Source organism: Symphalangus syndactylus, chromosome 8 (genome assembly GCF_028878055.3).
Source record: "Symphalangus syndactylus isolate Jambi chromosome 8, NHGRI_mSymSyn1-v2.1_pri, whole genome shotgun sequence".
In the NCBI taxonomy this organism is placed as follows: Eukaryota; Metazoa; Chordata; class Mammalia; order Primates; family Hylobatidae; genus Symphalangus; species Symphalangus syndactylus.
In genome coordinates, this window is record NC_072430.2 from 45317020 (window position 1) to 45332805 (window position 15786).

A 15786-nucleotide genomic window follows, 5' to 3' on the forward strand; every position below is an offset into this window, starting at 1 on the left:
ATCCAAGTTCACAGACCCCCGAATTCTGTCCACACATCAACTTAAGAAACATTTTTCTAATACTTCCAATTCAAGCAAGAGACTTGCTTTGTTCTTAAAAAAAAAAAAAAAAAAGACAATAATTTAACAAGACCATTAACACTGAAGAACAAAGGTGACACGGCAATGTCTAACAATTTTTTTAAGACTTAAGCATGTTGTGTTCTCACTTTCCTTAAGAAAAAGAAACCTCTGCTGCCTTTATCTTAACAAAGTTTCAGAATCAGTGTTCCCACAAATACCTGGAAGCTGCAGAAAAAAGTTATTAACTTCCCAACTGAAAGGGAATACCTGTTTAGACTCAAAGGATCTGGACTTAGGGGTTGCAAAAGGAACAGAAGTGCATTCACTGTAGGTAAACTCAACTCTCTATCAACCCATTTTTTTTTTTTTTGAGACAGTCTCGCTCTGTCGCCCAGGCTGGAGTGCAATGGTGTGATCTCAGCTCACTGCAACCTCCGCCTCTTGGGTTCAAGCGATTCTCCTGCCTCAGCCTCCTGAGTAGCTCAGACTATAGGTGCATGCCACCATGCCTGGCTAATTTTTGTATTTTCAGTAGAGACAGAATTTCACCATGTTGGCCAGGATGGTCTCGATCTCCTGACCTTGTGATCCACCCACCTTGGCCTCCCAAAGTGCTGGGATTACAGGTGTGAGCCAACACTCCTGGCCTCGACCCTATTTTTTGAGGACCAAGACACTTGATGGCATTTTAGAGAACGACGCTCTCAGACAAAGTTTCTGACATATACCAAAAGGCAACAGTAGTCTCAAAACTTAGTATGCACAGCATCAGCTGCAGAGCTAAATTAAGAGGCAGGTTCCCAGGGCCCACCCCCCAAAATACTCCTCAGTGGGTATACGGCCTCACAGGTGAATCTATTCTTCACAGACACTCCCAGGTAGCTCTAATGCAGTAACTCCACTGCTGTTAGGTACTGCTCTAAGAATAGACTACAACTGTGGCTTGCAGACAGCTTTCTAAAGATATTCTAGAGCTCTGAGTTTCAAGCTTGAGCTTGTTGGAGAATCTTAATTTTGAAGCTGACATAAAATGCGAAGGCTTAAAAATAGTCAAAAACAGAACAAAGCAAAGACTACTTTTCAAAAATTGGAAAACTATGTAACAACATATAAATATCCAAGAAAAATATCTTCTAAGTATTAATGACCATCACAACAAAAAAACTGTGTATTACTACAACAAAGGATTCAACTGAACTATTTAAGACAGGTCTTGGACGTGAAGAACTTATGTATTGTCAAGAACCCTTTCTATAAATATGTATAGAATGGATTAGTACATTTTAAAACTTTAAAGTGAATGTGTCACCACTGACGTGTACTTATACATGCGTTTCAAGTCAATTTTAAGCAAAATTAATGAACCAGAAAAAAAAAAGACTGTCATTGGTATTCATTTATTACATTGTGCTTTATATGCCTGTCTAGTTCTAAAAGGATTACTGCCAGAGAGGAAAACTGCTGGGGAAGAAAACACTGAAGATCATTTGTTTTTCTACTTCTAGCCCCTTCTCTCTGTCCTCTGCATGTCTCATTTCACACAATGTATGCTATCTGACCAGCCTTCTTCTGAGGTCTTTTAGATTCATAGAGTTTTGCTGATAATTTTCAACAGTTTGGGAATAGTTTCAGAAGTTTCAGAGATGAAACTAGGGCTAAAATAATGAAACTTTTCTTTCCAAGAAGAAAAGAATTCCAAAATCCTGAAATTACTATGCACATCATAGAGGTACTAAACTTTACCAGAAAGAATGCAAAAAGAATGTTTGCTATAAAGAAATAATTAACAGAGTAAACAGACAACCTACAGAATGGGAGAAAGTATTTGCAAACCATACACCCAACAAAAGACTAATATCCAGAATCTCTAAGAAACTTAAGCAAATCAACAAGAAAAAAACAAATAGCCCCATTAAAAAGTGGGTAAAGAACACAAATAGACACTTCTCAAAAGAAGACATACATGCAGCCAACAAACATGAAAAAATGCTTAACATCACTAATCACTGGAGAAATGTACATTAAAACCACAATGAGATACCATCTGATATCAGACAGAATGGCTATCATTCAAAAGTCAAAAAATAACAGATGTTGGCAAGGATTTTGAGAAAAGAAAATATATATACACTGTTCGTGGGAATGTAAATTTATACAGCCACTATGGAAAACAGTATGGAGATTTCTCAAAGAACTAACAATAGAACTACCATTCGACCCAACAGTCTCCCTACTGGGTATCTACTCAAAAGAAAAGAAATAATTTTATCAAATGGCACCTGCACTAATTTGTTTACTGCAGCATTGTTCACAATAGCAAAGGCATGGAATCAACCTAAGAGTCTATCAATGGTAGACTGGACAAAGGAAACATGGTACATACACATCATGGAATGGTACGCAGCCATAAAAAAGAACATCATCATCTCCCTGGCAACAACACAGATGCAGCTAGAGGCCATTATCCTAAGTGAATTAACGCAGAAACAGAAAGTCAAATACCGCATGTTTTCACTTACAAGCAGGAGCTAAACAATGGGTACACATGAACATAAAGATGAAAACAACAGACATTGGGGAGTCCAAAAGTGGGGAGGAAGGTTGAGAGGAAGGGTTGGAAAACCCTACTCTACCTCAAAATCTCCACCTACTGGGTAGTATGCTCACTATTTGGGTAATAGACTCACTAGAAGCCCAAACCCCAGCATTATGCAATATACCCCTGTAACAAACCTGGACATGTCCTCCTGAATCCGTAATTTTTTAAAAGAAGACTGTTTACTATATTACTAAGGAATAAAGCATCCAATGTTCTTATTATAATATTTTTAGTGACCTTGAAACTATGAAAGTTTTAAGAGAATGACTATCAGGAAAATGAAAAAAAAAATGCTTTTTTATCTGGCTGAAGAGCGTATTGAACAACTCTAAAGGGACAATGTGCTTGTAGAAGAAGGATGAAAGAATGATGCTACTTCATATTTGTATAGAGCTTTAAAACTTAATAAGTAAATCCAGGCATTATATAGGTCACCTTGACAATCACATGATCTGCCTCCTTGATAATCACATGATCTGCCTCCAAATCTTTCTTTATGAAAAGTCTTATATCTCTTCTAAGATCTTGAACCTCAACTGCATTTATAACACTGCTGAAAAATGGAGGAGAAAACAAACAGTCACTAACATTGCAGCAAATTAACGAAGGCAGGGCTTTGAAGGAAAGCTTTTACAGAGGGCTTCTAAGTCTCCTGTGTACTGACTTGACAAACAAGCCTCAGTCAGGAAATAATTTCCTCAAATAATCCACGTCCGCAGCTAAAAATGAGGATGGTCTCCAGCTTTCAAATAACAAACTGCTTGGTGGGAAGTTTATTGTATTTATTGTAGTGTGAGAGAATGGTAATTATCTAGGTTATATCATCCAAATAAGAAAACAAAAAAGAAGGAAAAATCCCCTACTAAAAATTTCTTCATTGCAGAATTGTTCCAGCCTGTGACATATTTATTTGTAGCTTGCTTGTTTGCTACAAATCCTTATTTCTGAAATGTGGAGATGGTCTTTGCACAGATAACTGGGAAAAAGAAGAAAAGGTTCAATAGTTCATTACTTCCCTGAGCCTCGTCCTCCTTCACAAAAATACTAAGAAATGAATATGATGACAATGCATGAAGTAGAGCTATCTCATGAGCTGGTTTGAGTACTTTTAGCTCAAGGGCTTAAGAGGGAGGAAGACATAGGCTAAAGGCCGGTCTTGGGGCTTTGCTGTGCTTCATTCTACATTTATGCTTTCTCTGAACACTTCATTAACCACACTACTGGGATCTATTCTACTTTCCTAATGCTTGCTAGCTATCTAACCATGGGCATGTTATTTAATCTAAAGAAGCCAATTCTGTAAAGTGGGGATAATTGGTATCTAGCAGGTTTGTCGGAATTAAATGAGATGGCATACATATCAAAAGTATCTGGGACTTCTGCTTCCAGCCATAACAAAGTGCTTGATACAGCACTCACCATGCCATTGTGAATAACTAGAAAAAATGATATAATAGCTGAAACAACTGTTTGCAGACGTTGGACAACAGGCAGCCTTGGATAGTGATCCTTGAGAAAAAAGAATACAGAAGATGAGCCTTATGACCTCTGGGCTTTCTACCTTGAGGTACTTGTGGGACAGTGACACAGAGCAGGGTACTGAAGGGGGAAGCCAAGACAGACTCGAGTTCAGGAAGTCTGAGGTGGCTGATATTTGCTAGGCAGAATACCAAAGAGAAAGAAATATCAGATGAAAGGTTCAGAAATCTGAATAGGGGTCCCTTTGAGTCTTGAGTTGGATAGTAAGCTGCATATGCATATGCATAAATTCCAAAAGCCAAGCAAAGACAAAATATTAGGGAAAGAACAACTACCAACGAATTATAAGCCAAACAATTCCACAGTTCACACTGGGTTGGGAGACATTAGAGTTCTGAACAGCCACAGTAGACACTTCATTGAATATTCAAGTCCTGAGGTGCAAGAAAAGTCATGCCTTAGTAGTAGGGCTAAGTTAGCCAGAGTAAAAGCTACTCTAGGTATGCTTTAACAAAGCTTAAAAATAAGACTCATAAAAATCAAGCTGTTCTGCAACTTCACTGCCTGCCAAAACAAAACTCAATACTTAAAGAAGATAACAAAATTAAGACACTGAACAATGAAACGTTTACAATATCCAATATCTTATCAATAACAACCAGACATGTGAGGAAGTAAAATATATACAGAGGAACCCCATTAAAAAAAGAAACTGAAAATGAGAGAAATGATGAAATTAGCAGATGAACATTTTGAAACAACTATTATAAATGTGTTTAGGGATCTGAAGGACAGCGTGAACCTAATAAAGTGAGAATAGAAGACATTTAAAAAGATTATCAAATGCAACTTTTGGCCCTGAAATACAATATCTTAAATGGAAATTTCACTGGATGGGATTAACAATCAATTAAGACACCATGGAAGAAAAGAAAAACACAAGGAGCTTTAAGATATATTAATAGAAATTATCCAAACTGAAGCACAGAAGGAAAAAAAAGGTTGGGGAAAAAAAAAAAGAACCAGGGCCTCATTAACCTGTGGTACACCAGTGAGTGACATAACATACGTGTAACTGGAGTCTCAGAGAGACGGGAGGTTAAGACAGAAAAAATAAAGAAATAACAGCAAATAGTATTTTAATTTGATAAAAACTACAAACCCATAGATTCAAGTGACATCTACAGTGGGAATGATCCCTGAACATTTGTTCTGAAAAGCACTTTTTTAGAAAAAGAATTATATTCAAAGTTTCTTGACACAAAATAAAGTTAGATTAAGTATGATGAGATTATATCACAACACATAGAACGAAGTCTTATCTCTAGTAGTGTCAAGCCCAGTGGGAGGCAGCTGAGGTGTACAGAGGCTGGCTGTTGCCTATTTTGGTGGTCTGTGATTATTTAATGCAGGTTTAAATGGCATAGTGAATAGACTCTAGTTTTTGCCCCTATTAATAAGCTTGGAGTAAAACAGATGATTTTGCATACTGTCTTCTTTGGGGCTTCAGAGTAGGAATACTTTCCTACTTTTCGTTCATTTTAGGAAATGTGACATTTTAAAAGGACAGAAAAGGACACTTTTCTTTGAATCCTTCTCAGGAAATATGCCCTGAAAGGTCAGACATGCCTCATAAAGTTGAACTACTTAAAGGAGAGTAGCTCAGTGAAAAAGAATCTTTCCCTGTTGAATGTATTATATAATTCCAAAACTACATTAAGAGGCTGTTTGGTAATCCAGGCTCATCCCCCTCTAGCCTTTGCAGTTGTTGGGATAATCGGGCAAACTGTGCACAAAGTGCTTATTTTGTGTATTCCACTGCCTTACTACATGTCATGTTGCTTAACGATATCCTAGCTATACATTTCTCACATCACCCTTCATCATAGATAACACACAATCTTATCAACTCCCAATCTGACAATTCATTTATAGTATCACTGAGCTTATTACACATTCTCTTCCCAGATCCTTTCAATAACTGTTTGTGGTAGTGATAATTTATACAGCACAACAAATGGGGGCAACATGAATGAACTGTACAGGGTGAATATCAGAATACCTGGATAAAAAGAGTTTAAGGACATACTGCAATTTAACATCTTTATGCAGTTGCAAGCAGAGTATAGAATGTTAAAATAATATTTAAGCAGCTAGGCTATTTATGGGTTTTAATAGTCTCTCTTGCATGTCGTTTCCAAGTTGGCAACAGCAAAACCATGGCAACAGGAAATTCTTCCCTGCAGTGGAGTTTATGAATGCTTTTCTGTTTTCATGACTCAACTCCTTATTTAATTTCCTGTACAGAAAATCAGAGAGATTACTATAGACTGCAATACAGATGTGCTAATCCAAAGACCCTCTCAAAGAAAAACAGGTCACAGGTGTCTATGGATGAATTTAAAGGTAAAACTTAAAACTGCTTTCACACAGACACATAGCAAAAGTCAACACACTCTTTGATTAGTCCCAGCTAACCAAAATAGGCATTTGAGAATGTTAACTATTTTACTGACAACTTGGGGACTGGGCATGGACAACCTTTTAGGTTCATGCACCATAGTTAAACAGATTGTTTCATTATCATGCTTTTAATCAACACATTTTATGAGCTAAACTAATACCAAAGCTAAAAAGCCTATTTTCTCAGAGATTAAGTAGACTGTGAATAATAATAATAGAAACAAAAACCCTAGATATAAAAAGAATACAAAAAAACAAAAACAAAGGCTGACTACATAGATAAACATGAAGAATATGAAATGAATTAATGGAAGTCAAAAATTCCAGGCTTACACTCAGATGGTTCTAAGTTTCTGGAGTTTTTAACCACCCTAACATTTGGCTAAATGTAATGAAATTTACACAATGCTTATCCAGGAGCAATTCTGCATGATCTGTGTCACTGCCCCACTCCATCCACAGACCTCTGACAACTCTATTTTTTTTAGAGTCTAATTCTAGCTACTTTGGTTATGATCTTCAACTGTTCTGGTGCTACATCCTCCCTCTCTGGCTTTCTCTCCCCCATCACCAGCAGTTTTCTGCAATAAATGGCAATGTTGTTTTACGGATAATTTAGCAGATGCACAACAGCACAACAGGAGGAAAATAAGCCTAGTAGGAGGGTGTAAGTATTTCTTACTTTTGGTATCAAGCTGTGCTCGATACTTCTCAAATCCTTTGAGCCGAACTCGCTCTCCCAATAGTTGAAGGAATTCTTCAAAGGCTGGGCCAGCTGACTCATTGTTGTACATCTCTTCTTCAGTGCTCTGTCCAGCTTTGCAGTACATGATGCCTACTTTCTGCTGGTAGTTCAGCTGTGAAGGCAGGTAATACAATGCATATAAATATAGGCAGATCCACTTTGTCCCACTCAAATGCTAAAAGGTCCTATAGGGCACATGCCCAGAAAATAGCTAACATCTTTCTTCTCTTGAAATCCTTCTGTGTTTTCCGTTTTTGATCCAAAAATAAAGTCGTACAAGTATCTATAAACTTCATGAATTGAGAAAAGGCCAGAAAAATACATGAAAATTTCCTGTATGTAAAGATCATGCATCATTAAACAGATCTGTTGGTACTATAGGAAATTTCTGTTAATCAATTACAAAGTACAAAATGAGGTTATTAAAAAATCCTGGTAACTAAAGGCAATTCTTTTTTTATGGTGTCCCCCTCTTTTAAAAGGGAGGTCTTTACAAATTTAAAAGCAGAGGTCTACTTTATAAAACATATTTTAAAATAAACTGTTTTGCACTAAAAGGTCCACTAATATTTTTGCAGTATTTTTTGTAAAATTAGAAAAGACTTATCTCCCAATACCCTTTTCCCAATATATTAAATTATAAACCTTGCTTATATCTTTGTTACAGCACTACTATCATCAATACTGTACTTAGAGCAACTTCTCTTTCAGATAGTTCTCCAAAGGATGAGTGTCTGCAGAGAAACTTTAAAAGAGGCCTCATAATGGCAAATCAGCTCATGGCAAGTATTTCTTCCTCAAACGCAGTTAAAATGAAGGATTAAGAGATTTACATATAAAATTAATCAAAACATTTATTAATCATTGAAAAGTCCAGTCATTTTGCAAACAAATTTTAAGGTGTTACTGATCATTTAACAAGCAATGAGTTTTCAACATAAAAATGTATACTTTGGGCTGGGCACAGTGGCTAATGCCTGTAATTCCAGCACTTTGGGAGGCTGAGGGGGGCAGATCACTTGAACCTAGGAGTTCAAGACAAGCCTGGGCAACATGGCAAAACCCTGTCTCTACAAAATATACAAAAACTAGCCAGGTGTGGTGGTGCACACGTGTAGTCCCAGCTACTCGGGAGGCTGAGGTGGGAGGATCATTTGAGGCCGGGAGATTGATGCTGCAGTGAGTCGTGACTGTACCACATACTCCAACCTGGGCAACAGAGCAAAACTGTCTCAAAAAAAAAAAAAAAAAAATTGGACTTTGAATTCTCCAGTGACATCGGGACAATTCTTATCACTTAATCCTATTTCCAGAGTGTCATTACAACCACCACATCAGTAAGGTTTTATCTAATAAAAGGGGGAAGGGAAAAGGTGAAATTTTAAGAGCTAACATTTATTGAATATCTACCATATGCCAAGCACCATGTGCAGGGTTTAACATACATTAAATTCTTACTCTCACAATAGCCCACAAGGCAAATATTACCCCTGTTTGACAGATGAGCAAAGAGATCAGAGAATGCAAGAGAGAGGAACTAGTACAGTAGGGAGAGACATAAGATCACAGTCAGTTCTGTGACTCAGCTCCATTAACTATCACCAGGACTCAACCAGGTTTGTCTTTTGACAACTGCTGCAACATATGTCTACAACTTCTTATTTGCAATTCTGAAGTTGAAAGGTAGAAACCAAATTTAGGCAAACACATTTGGCAGCAAAACTTGATATGGGGCTGACATTAGTACTTTTAATTTATTCATCTTTGTGTGAATATCCATATTTCCCCTGCATAATTGATTGTGAGGTACTGCCCCAGATCTCACTGGGAATATTACTATATGGGTCATACATTTTATTATCCCTCTAAAATCTGAAAATTCTTCAATTCTGAAACACAGCCAGTCCTGCCACTTTATATTAAGGGAACCTGAACTACCATTGTCAGCTTTCTAAATCAAATGGCTCAAATCGTGATAATGGAAAATGTCATAGGGGAAAAAACTAACAAACAAACAGAAAAACACCTTTGCTTGCTTTGTCTCCCTCCCCTGCACCCTGTTTAGCTGACAAGAAAGCTCAACAGCCTTTGCATTGTGCATAGACAGGAGAGTTCCTGGATATATATGTATTTTTTTGAGAGATGGAGTTTCACTTCGCTCTTGTTGACCAGGCGGGAATGCAATGGCGCAATCTTGGCTCACTGCAACCTCCGCCTCTCGAGTTCAAGCGATTCTCCCTCTTCAGCCTACCAAGTAGCTGCGATTACAGGCATGCGCCACCAGGCCTGGCTAATTTTTGTATTTTTAGTAGAGATGGGGGTTCACCATGTTGCTCAGGCTGGTCTTGAACTCCTGACCTCGGGTGATCCACTTGCCTCGGCCTCCCAAAGTGCTGGGATTACAGGCATGAGCCACTGTGCCTGGCCTGGAATATTTTTAAAATAGCATACAATCTGACCTACTGCTACCTTGATTATGAACAGGCACACATTTGGGACTTAGTTCATTTTTGTATAGCACACATAAGAAAAAAAAAATCAGGGTAAAACTTGCTGCACACTAATGACATTTAACCCCTTTCTTAGTTGGCCTGCTTCTAATGGTTGAATGTGGCTAATGCTTAGAGGGGAATGCTCCCACAGGTAAAGGTTTCATCTTGGCTTTAGAATTGAGCTAAGTACCCTATTAGGTTTCAACAAATAAAAAGGGAGAGATAGTCTCGATGTCTATTACAAAAGAAGTCCTTAATACAGCCAGATTCCAGGGCTGAACATTACCTGACTCTCTCCCTCCAGGGAGAACAAAAAGATCAAGCAATCTGTAGACAGGAAGGGGCTTTAAGTTACATGCTGTCTGGCTATGCCTTCCACAACAGCCTTCGCTTGCAACAGTGTAAAACAAAAGTCACCCTGACTAATGGAAAGCATTACAGTGACACTGAATTTGTGGGTGCCTATTTAAAACTTCTTAGATAGAGACCTAAGATTTCATTGTGCAACACTCAAAAGGATTCATTTATTTAGATTTATTAAAAAAAAAAAAGTTTCCTGCAGAAAGAAGATAAGAAAACTTCCCCCAAAGTAGTGGACAAGCAGAATTCAAGGACAGGACAATGTATCTCTTTTGACTGAATTCTATACCCTATTGAGCTCCACCTGCTGACAGAACAAACTGGTTTTGCCAGTTGTGAAAGGAATGATCCTTTAAGAGGATTAGGAAATTCCTTACAATGCCAAATTTCCTCTGGTTTGAAACTGTGCCAAATATCACTTGCTGTCTCCTCAAAGGTGATAATATGACTGTATCTTGATTTCTACTCCAGTTAGATCAAAGGTAGATAGCATTCTCTGAACTCAGGCTCCTAGAATCCCTAGCAGCCATGCTCCCGGATAGAACGAGATGTTGACAAGCAGAAGTTAAGTAAATGTAATCAGGAACATTCTAAGAGAAGGAGCTAATGTACATGGGGTTGTAAAGCCATGATGTGGGGATTTTGGATTGTTTTGAAGTTATATAAAACAGTATTTATTGTCTGAGAAAACACACAAACATGCTTATGTGGGCTTGTGGATCTACATATACAATACTTTAAGGTAATGATCAAAATAGAGTTATGATGACACTAGAAGCCCTCCTGGGAACAGGGTAGGTTTATCCACAGTTTAGCATTTTGCTTTGGATAACCTCTGGGTCATTTAGCAATGGTGCCATAATTCATGCCTGTAGATCAGCTGTTCATATGAAGCACTGAGGGAAGTGTTGGGCACTCAATAAATGTTTGAACATACAAAAGTGATGGTGGTCAGTCCAATGGGACAAAGGCTGTATTTGAGATGAAGGTCTTGAATCTCAACAAAGTAAAGGGGTCTTTCAACACTTACTAAAAGTGATGTGAGCTTCCACAGCTGGGAAACAACAGTACATAAATTTGCTCTTCCTCTCATAAAATAGGCACTTTAACACAGAGTTAAGAAACAGACACTGCAGGCTCACGCCTGTAATCCCAGCACTTTAGGAGGCTGAGGCGGGTGGATCATGAGGTCAGGAGATCGAGACCATCCTGGCTAACACGGTGAAACCCCGTCTCTACTAAAAATACAAAAAATTAGCCGGGCGTGGTGGCGGGTGCCTGTAGTCCCAGCTACTCGGGAGGCTGAGGCAGGAGAATGGTGTGAACCCAGGAGGCTGAGCTTGCAGTGAGCCGAGATCACGCCACTGCACTCCAGACTGGGAGACAGAGCGAGACCCCATCTCAAAAAAAAAAAAGAAAGAAACAGGCAGTGCAATCTGACTTAAACAGCCATAACTTCCTGGAAAGATGGACGATAAAGTCACAGCCCTGTACCAGAAGAAAGAGATGTGAATAACCAAGTTCTCAGAGTCTTCTTCAGAAGTTTTGCATTTTACCTCATCTTCCCTGGTATCATGGCCAGAAAGCGGACACTGGGGTAGCACAAACCATGAGAACAACTCAATTCTTACATTCTTATGAAACCTCTACTATTACCTAACTAAATTTAGAAATTTAAAATAGTCACTATGAGGTATTTCATTGTGCAACAGTTCTTGAAGTGTGGACTGTCAACTCTTGAGCATCTCTGAGAACCTTCTTCGTGCGGAGTGATGGATCATGACGCCAAAACTATCTTCAAAACACTATTAAGAGTCAATCTGGTATTTTCCACGGACATATGCACTCATGGTGAGTCAAACTGCTGGCACTTTTGCATGAATCAGGTAGTGGCTCCAGACTATACCAGCACTCCTTGCACTCTTTTTCTCCGCTATACACTCACCCCTTCCCCAAATAAAAACCCAGTTAAGAATGTCCTTGATGAAGCAGTAAAATATTAAGTTGTATTAAATCTAGACACTTGAGTATATGCTTTTTAATATTCCATGTGATGAAATGGAGCGTATATATAAAGCATCTGTTGCCTACTGAAGTGATTTATGATAACTTTCTCAAGGAAAAGCACTTGTTCAACTGAGTTGCAAGATGAACTTGGTCTTTTTCATAGAAGACTGGCAGGCAGAGTAATTTCTCCTCAAACCCACCTACTTCCTAATCCCTAGATCCTGTGAATATGTAATGTTAATGGTAAAGGGGAGCTCAGATTACAGATGGACTTAAGATTGCCAATTAACAGATGGGGAGAGTAGCCTGGATTATCCAGATGGGCCCAATGACTGAAAGGTCCTTAAAAGTGGAAGAAGAAGACAAAATGACCATCAGAAAAAGACAACAGAGACAAAAGAGAAAAGAAAATGGAGGCGAGGTCAAAGGGATGCAACACTGCTGGCTTTGGAGATGGAGGAAGGGCCATGAGCCAAGGCGCCCGGGCAGCCACTAGAAGTTGAAAAGGCCAAACACAGATTCACTCTTAGAGCCCCCGGAAAGGACACAGTTTGATTTTAGCCCAGTGACACCAATATTTAATTTCTAACTTACAGAACTGTAAAATAACAAATCTATGTTGTTTTAAGGCACTGAGTAGGAGTAATTTGTTATAGCAGCAATAAAAACCTAACTAAAATCACTATTTTCATACGAAAGAACAAACGAGACAAACTATAGTTATTATTCAGGCTTGTATATTTGGGAGATATTGTCTTGAGAATGTTACTTCAGGAAAAACAACCGACAATATTTCCTGACATAATAGAATTTAAGCTCTAAAGCAAAATTTAAATTTTTGGAAACTTATACCTATCACCATGAGCCTAAGGGCTTCCCAACACTTAACTCTTTTTCTAATAAGATCAATGGAATATTTTCATTATTGTAAACTAAGCAAACACAAAATCTCCATAAGAGAACCAATTTTTCCAAATGACTGCTGTATGAAATTACAAAATCATGCATGAGTAAAAGATTCATTCAAGGCCAGGCATGGTGGTTCATGCCTGTAATCCTAGCACTTTGGGAGGCCAAGGTGGGAGGATCACTTGAGGCCTGGAGTTCAAGACCAGCCAGACCAACACAGTGAGACCCTGTCTCTGTAAAATTAAAAAATTAGGTGGGTATGGTGGCATGTGCTTATAGTCCCAGGATTTGGAAGCTAAGGTGGGAGGATGACTTAAGCCCAAGAGGGCAAGACTATAGTGAGCCATGATTACATGATTGTGCCACTGCACTCCAGCCTGGGCAATAGAGTGCAACCCTGTCTCAAAAAAAAGAAAAAAAAAAAAAAAAAAAAGGAAAAGAAAAAGAAAAAGGAAAAGGAAAAGAAAGATTCATTCAAAGTGCATGAAAGTCAATGAATTTTTAATTTAACAGAATGATTTCAGATTAACTCATGATTTCAGATTCCACATAGCTATTAACCTTTAAGAAACTACCATTTGTTGGCCGGGCATGGTGGCTCACGCCTGTAATCCCAGCACTTTGGGAGGCCGAGGTGTGCAAATCACAAGGTCAGGAGTTTGAGATCAGCCTGACTAACATGGTGAAACCCCGTCTCTAATAAAAATACAAAATTAACTGGGCGTGGTGGTGGGTGCCTATAATCCCAGCTACTCAGGAGGCTGAGGCATGAGAATCGCTTGAACCCGGGAGGCAGAGGTTGCAGTGAGCCAAGATCGCGCCACTGCACTCCAGCCTGGGCGACAGAGCGAGACTCCATTTCAAAAGAAAAACACACACACACACAAAAACTACCATTTGTTGAGTTTTGGTGTTATATCAAAGGGAAATATCCACAACTATCTGAAAAGGCCATATGAAAGTCCTTCTTTTTCCAAGTACATAAAGTCTGTGAGGACAGATTTTCTTCATCTACTCCAACCAAAACAACATATTGCAACAGACTGACAGCAGATGCACATATGTGAGTCCAAGTGCCTTCTATTAAGCCAGACATTAAAGAGATCTGCAAAAATGATACTTTCTTCACACTAGTTTTTCATTTTAAAAACTTTTTTCACAAACATGTTACTTATATTAACATGTAACGTAATCATTTTATTTAAAAAAACATTTTAAAATTTGTTTTGATTGTAATGTGGTAAACATACAAAAAAACGTCTTATGAACAAAAGCTCTTTGTGATCTTTAACTTTTAAAAGGGTGAAGGGACTCTGAGATGTAAACATCTGAGAACTGTATTGCTATGCTTTCTTTTGGATTTCTCTAATGACTAAAAAAGTCATCTAACTTTTCCTATGTTGTTTGACAACCTTTCTTCTGAAAATCAAGATTTTTCCCTTTGGCTGCTGTTAGGATTTTCTCTTTATCATGGGTTTGAAACAATTTGATTATGATATGTGTTAGTGTCATTTTCTGCATGCTTCTTATTCTTAGGGCTCATTGAGTTTCTTGGGTCTGCTTGCATCATATGTGGAAAATCTGGAACTATCTCCTCAACTACTTTTTCAGGTAGTTACTAACTCCTCTGGGGTCTCCAATTATATGAATATTAGGTCAGGTGAAGTTGTCTCACAGCACATTGATGTTGGGTTTTCTTTTCTTTTTTTTTTTTGCAATTATTTCTATTGCTATGTCATCAAGTTCACTAATCCTTTCTTTGACAATGTCTAATCTGCTGTTAATTCTATCCAGTGTACTTCTCAACTCAGATATTGTAGCTTTCATATCTATAAATATAAAACTTTTCTTTTTCCAGACTTCTACTTAATGTTCAATCTTTCCTCCCGCTTCCTAAACATTAAAAGATATCAGAGCCATTTTTGTGGTTTTAATTGTTTAATTATTTTATCCCCTCCCCAACTATAGGTCATATGCTTCTGCTTGTAGTTTTTAATTAAATGATTGACTGTTTGTCAGACATTATGAATATTACCTTGTTGGGTGCTGGATATTGTTGTATTCCTATAAAGTATTCCTGACTTTGTTCTGGATTCATAGTTAAATTACTTGGCAAGAGTTTGAACCTTTTAGTTCTTGCTTTTAAACTCTTGGTTGTATAACAGCAGTGTTTAGTCTAAGGATAATTCTGCCCCACTATTGAGGCAAAAGTACTCTGAAGCTCTACTCAATGCCAAGTCAATTATGAAGTTTTCTAGTCTGGTTTGTAGGAGTTGAAACTATTCGCACCAGAGGTAGACTGTTTACGGCTCTCTCCTCCCTGATACTCTGTGCTCTGCGAATTCTAGCCTCCCTGGACTCACATCTCAATCTCAATCAGGGAGGCTTCTGGCCTTCAACTGGGTACCCCCTGCCTGTACTGTAGCCTGGAAACTCTTTTCGGGCAGAAAGCTGGTGCAATCTTAGGGTTCACCTCATTTGTTTCCCATCTCCCAGGCAATCAATGTCCTTCAATGCCTGATGTCCAACATTATAAAAACCATTGTTTCATTGTTTTGTCTAGTTTTTAAGTTGTTTCAGGTGGAAGGTTAAATGCAGTCCCTCTTAATCTTAGCAAGAAGCAGAAATTTGCCTTCAGTTTTTAAATCAACTTTATTGATGTATGATTT

General features: G+C 38.2%; 1 protein-coding gene across 50 annotated transcripts in view; it reads right to left on the reverse strand.

The window, feature by feature from the left end:
• Window positions 1–15786, reverse strand: part of SIPA1L1 (signal induced proliferation associated 1 like 1) — a 428639-nt gene that overhangs the window by 83364 nt on the left and 329489 nt on the right. For all 50 annotated transcript variants that reach the window (XM_063644113.1, XM_055288952.2, XM_055288937.2 and 47 more), the window contains one exon: window positions 7287–7461. In XM_063644113.1, the coding sequence (XP_063500183.1) occupies window positions 7287–7461 (175 nt within the window). The remainder of the gene's footprint in view (window positions 1–7286; window positions 7462–15786) is intronic.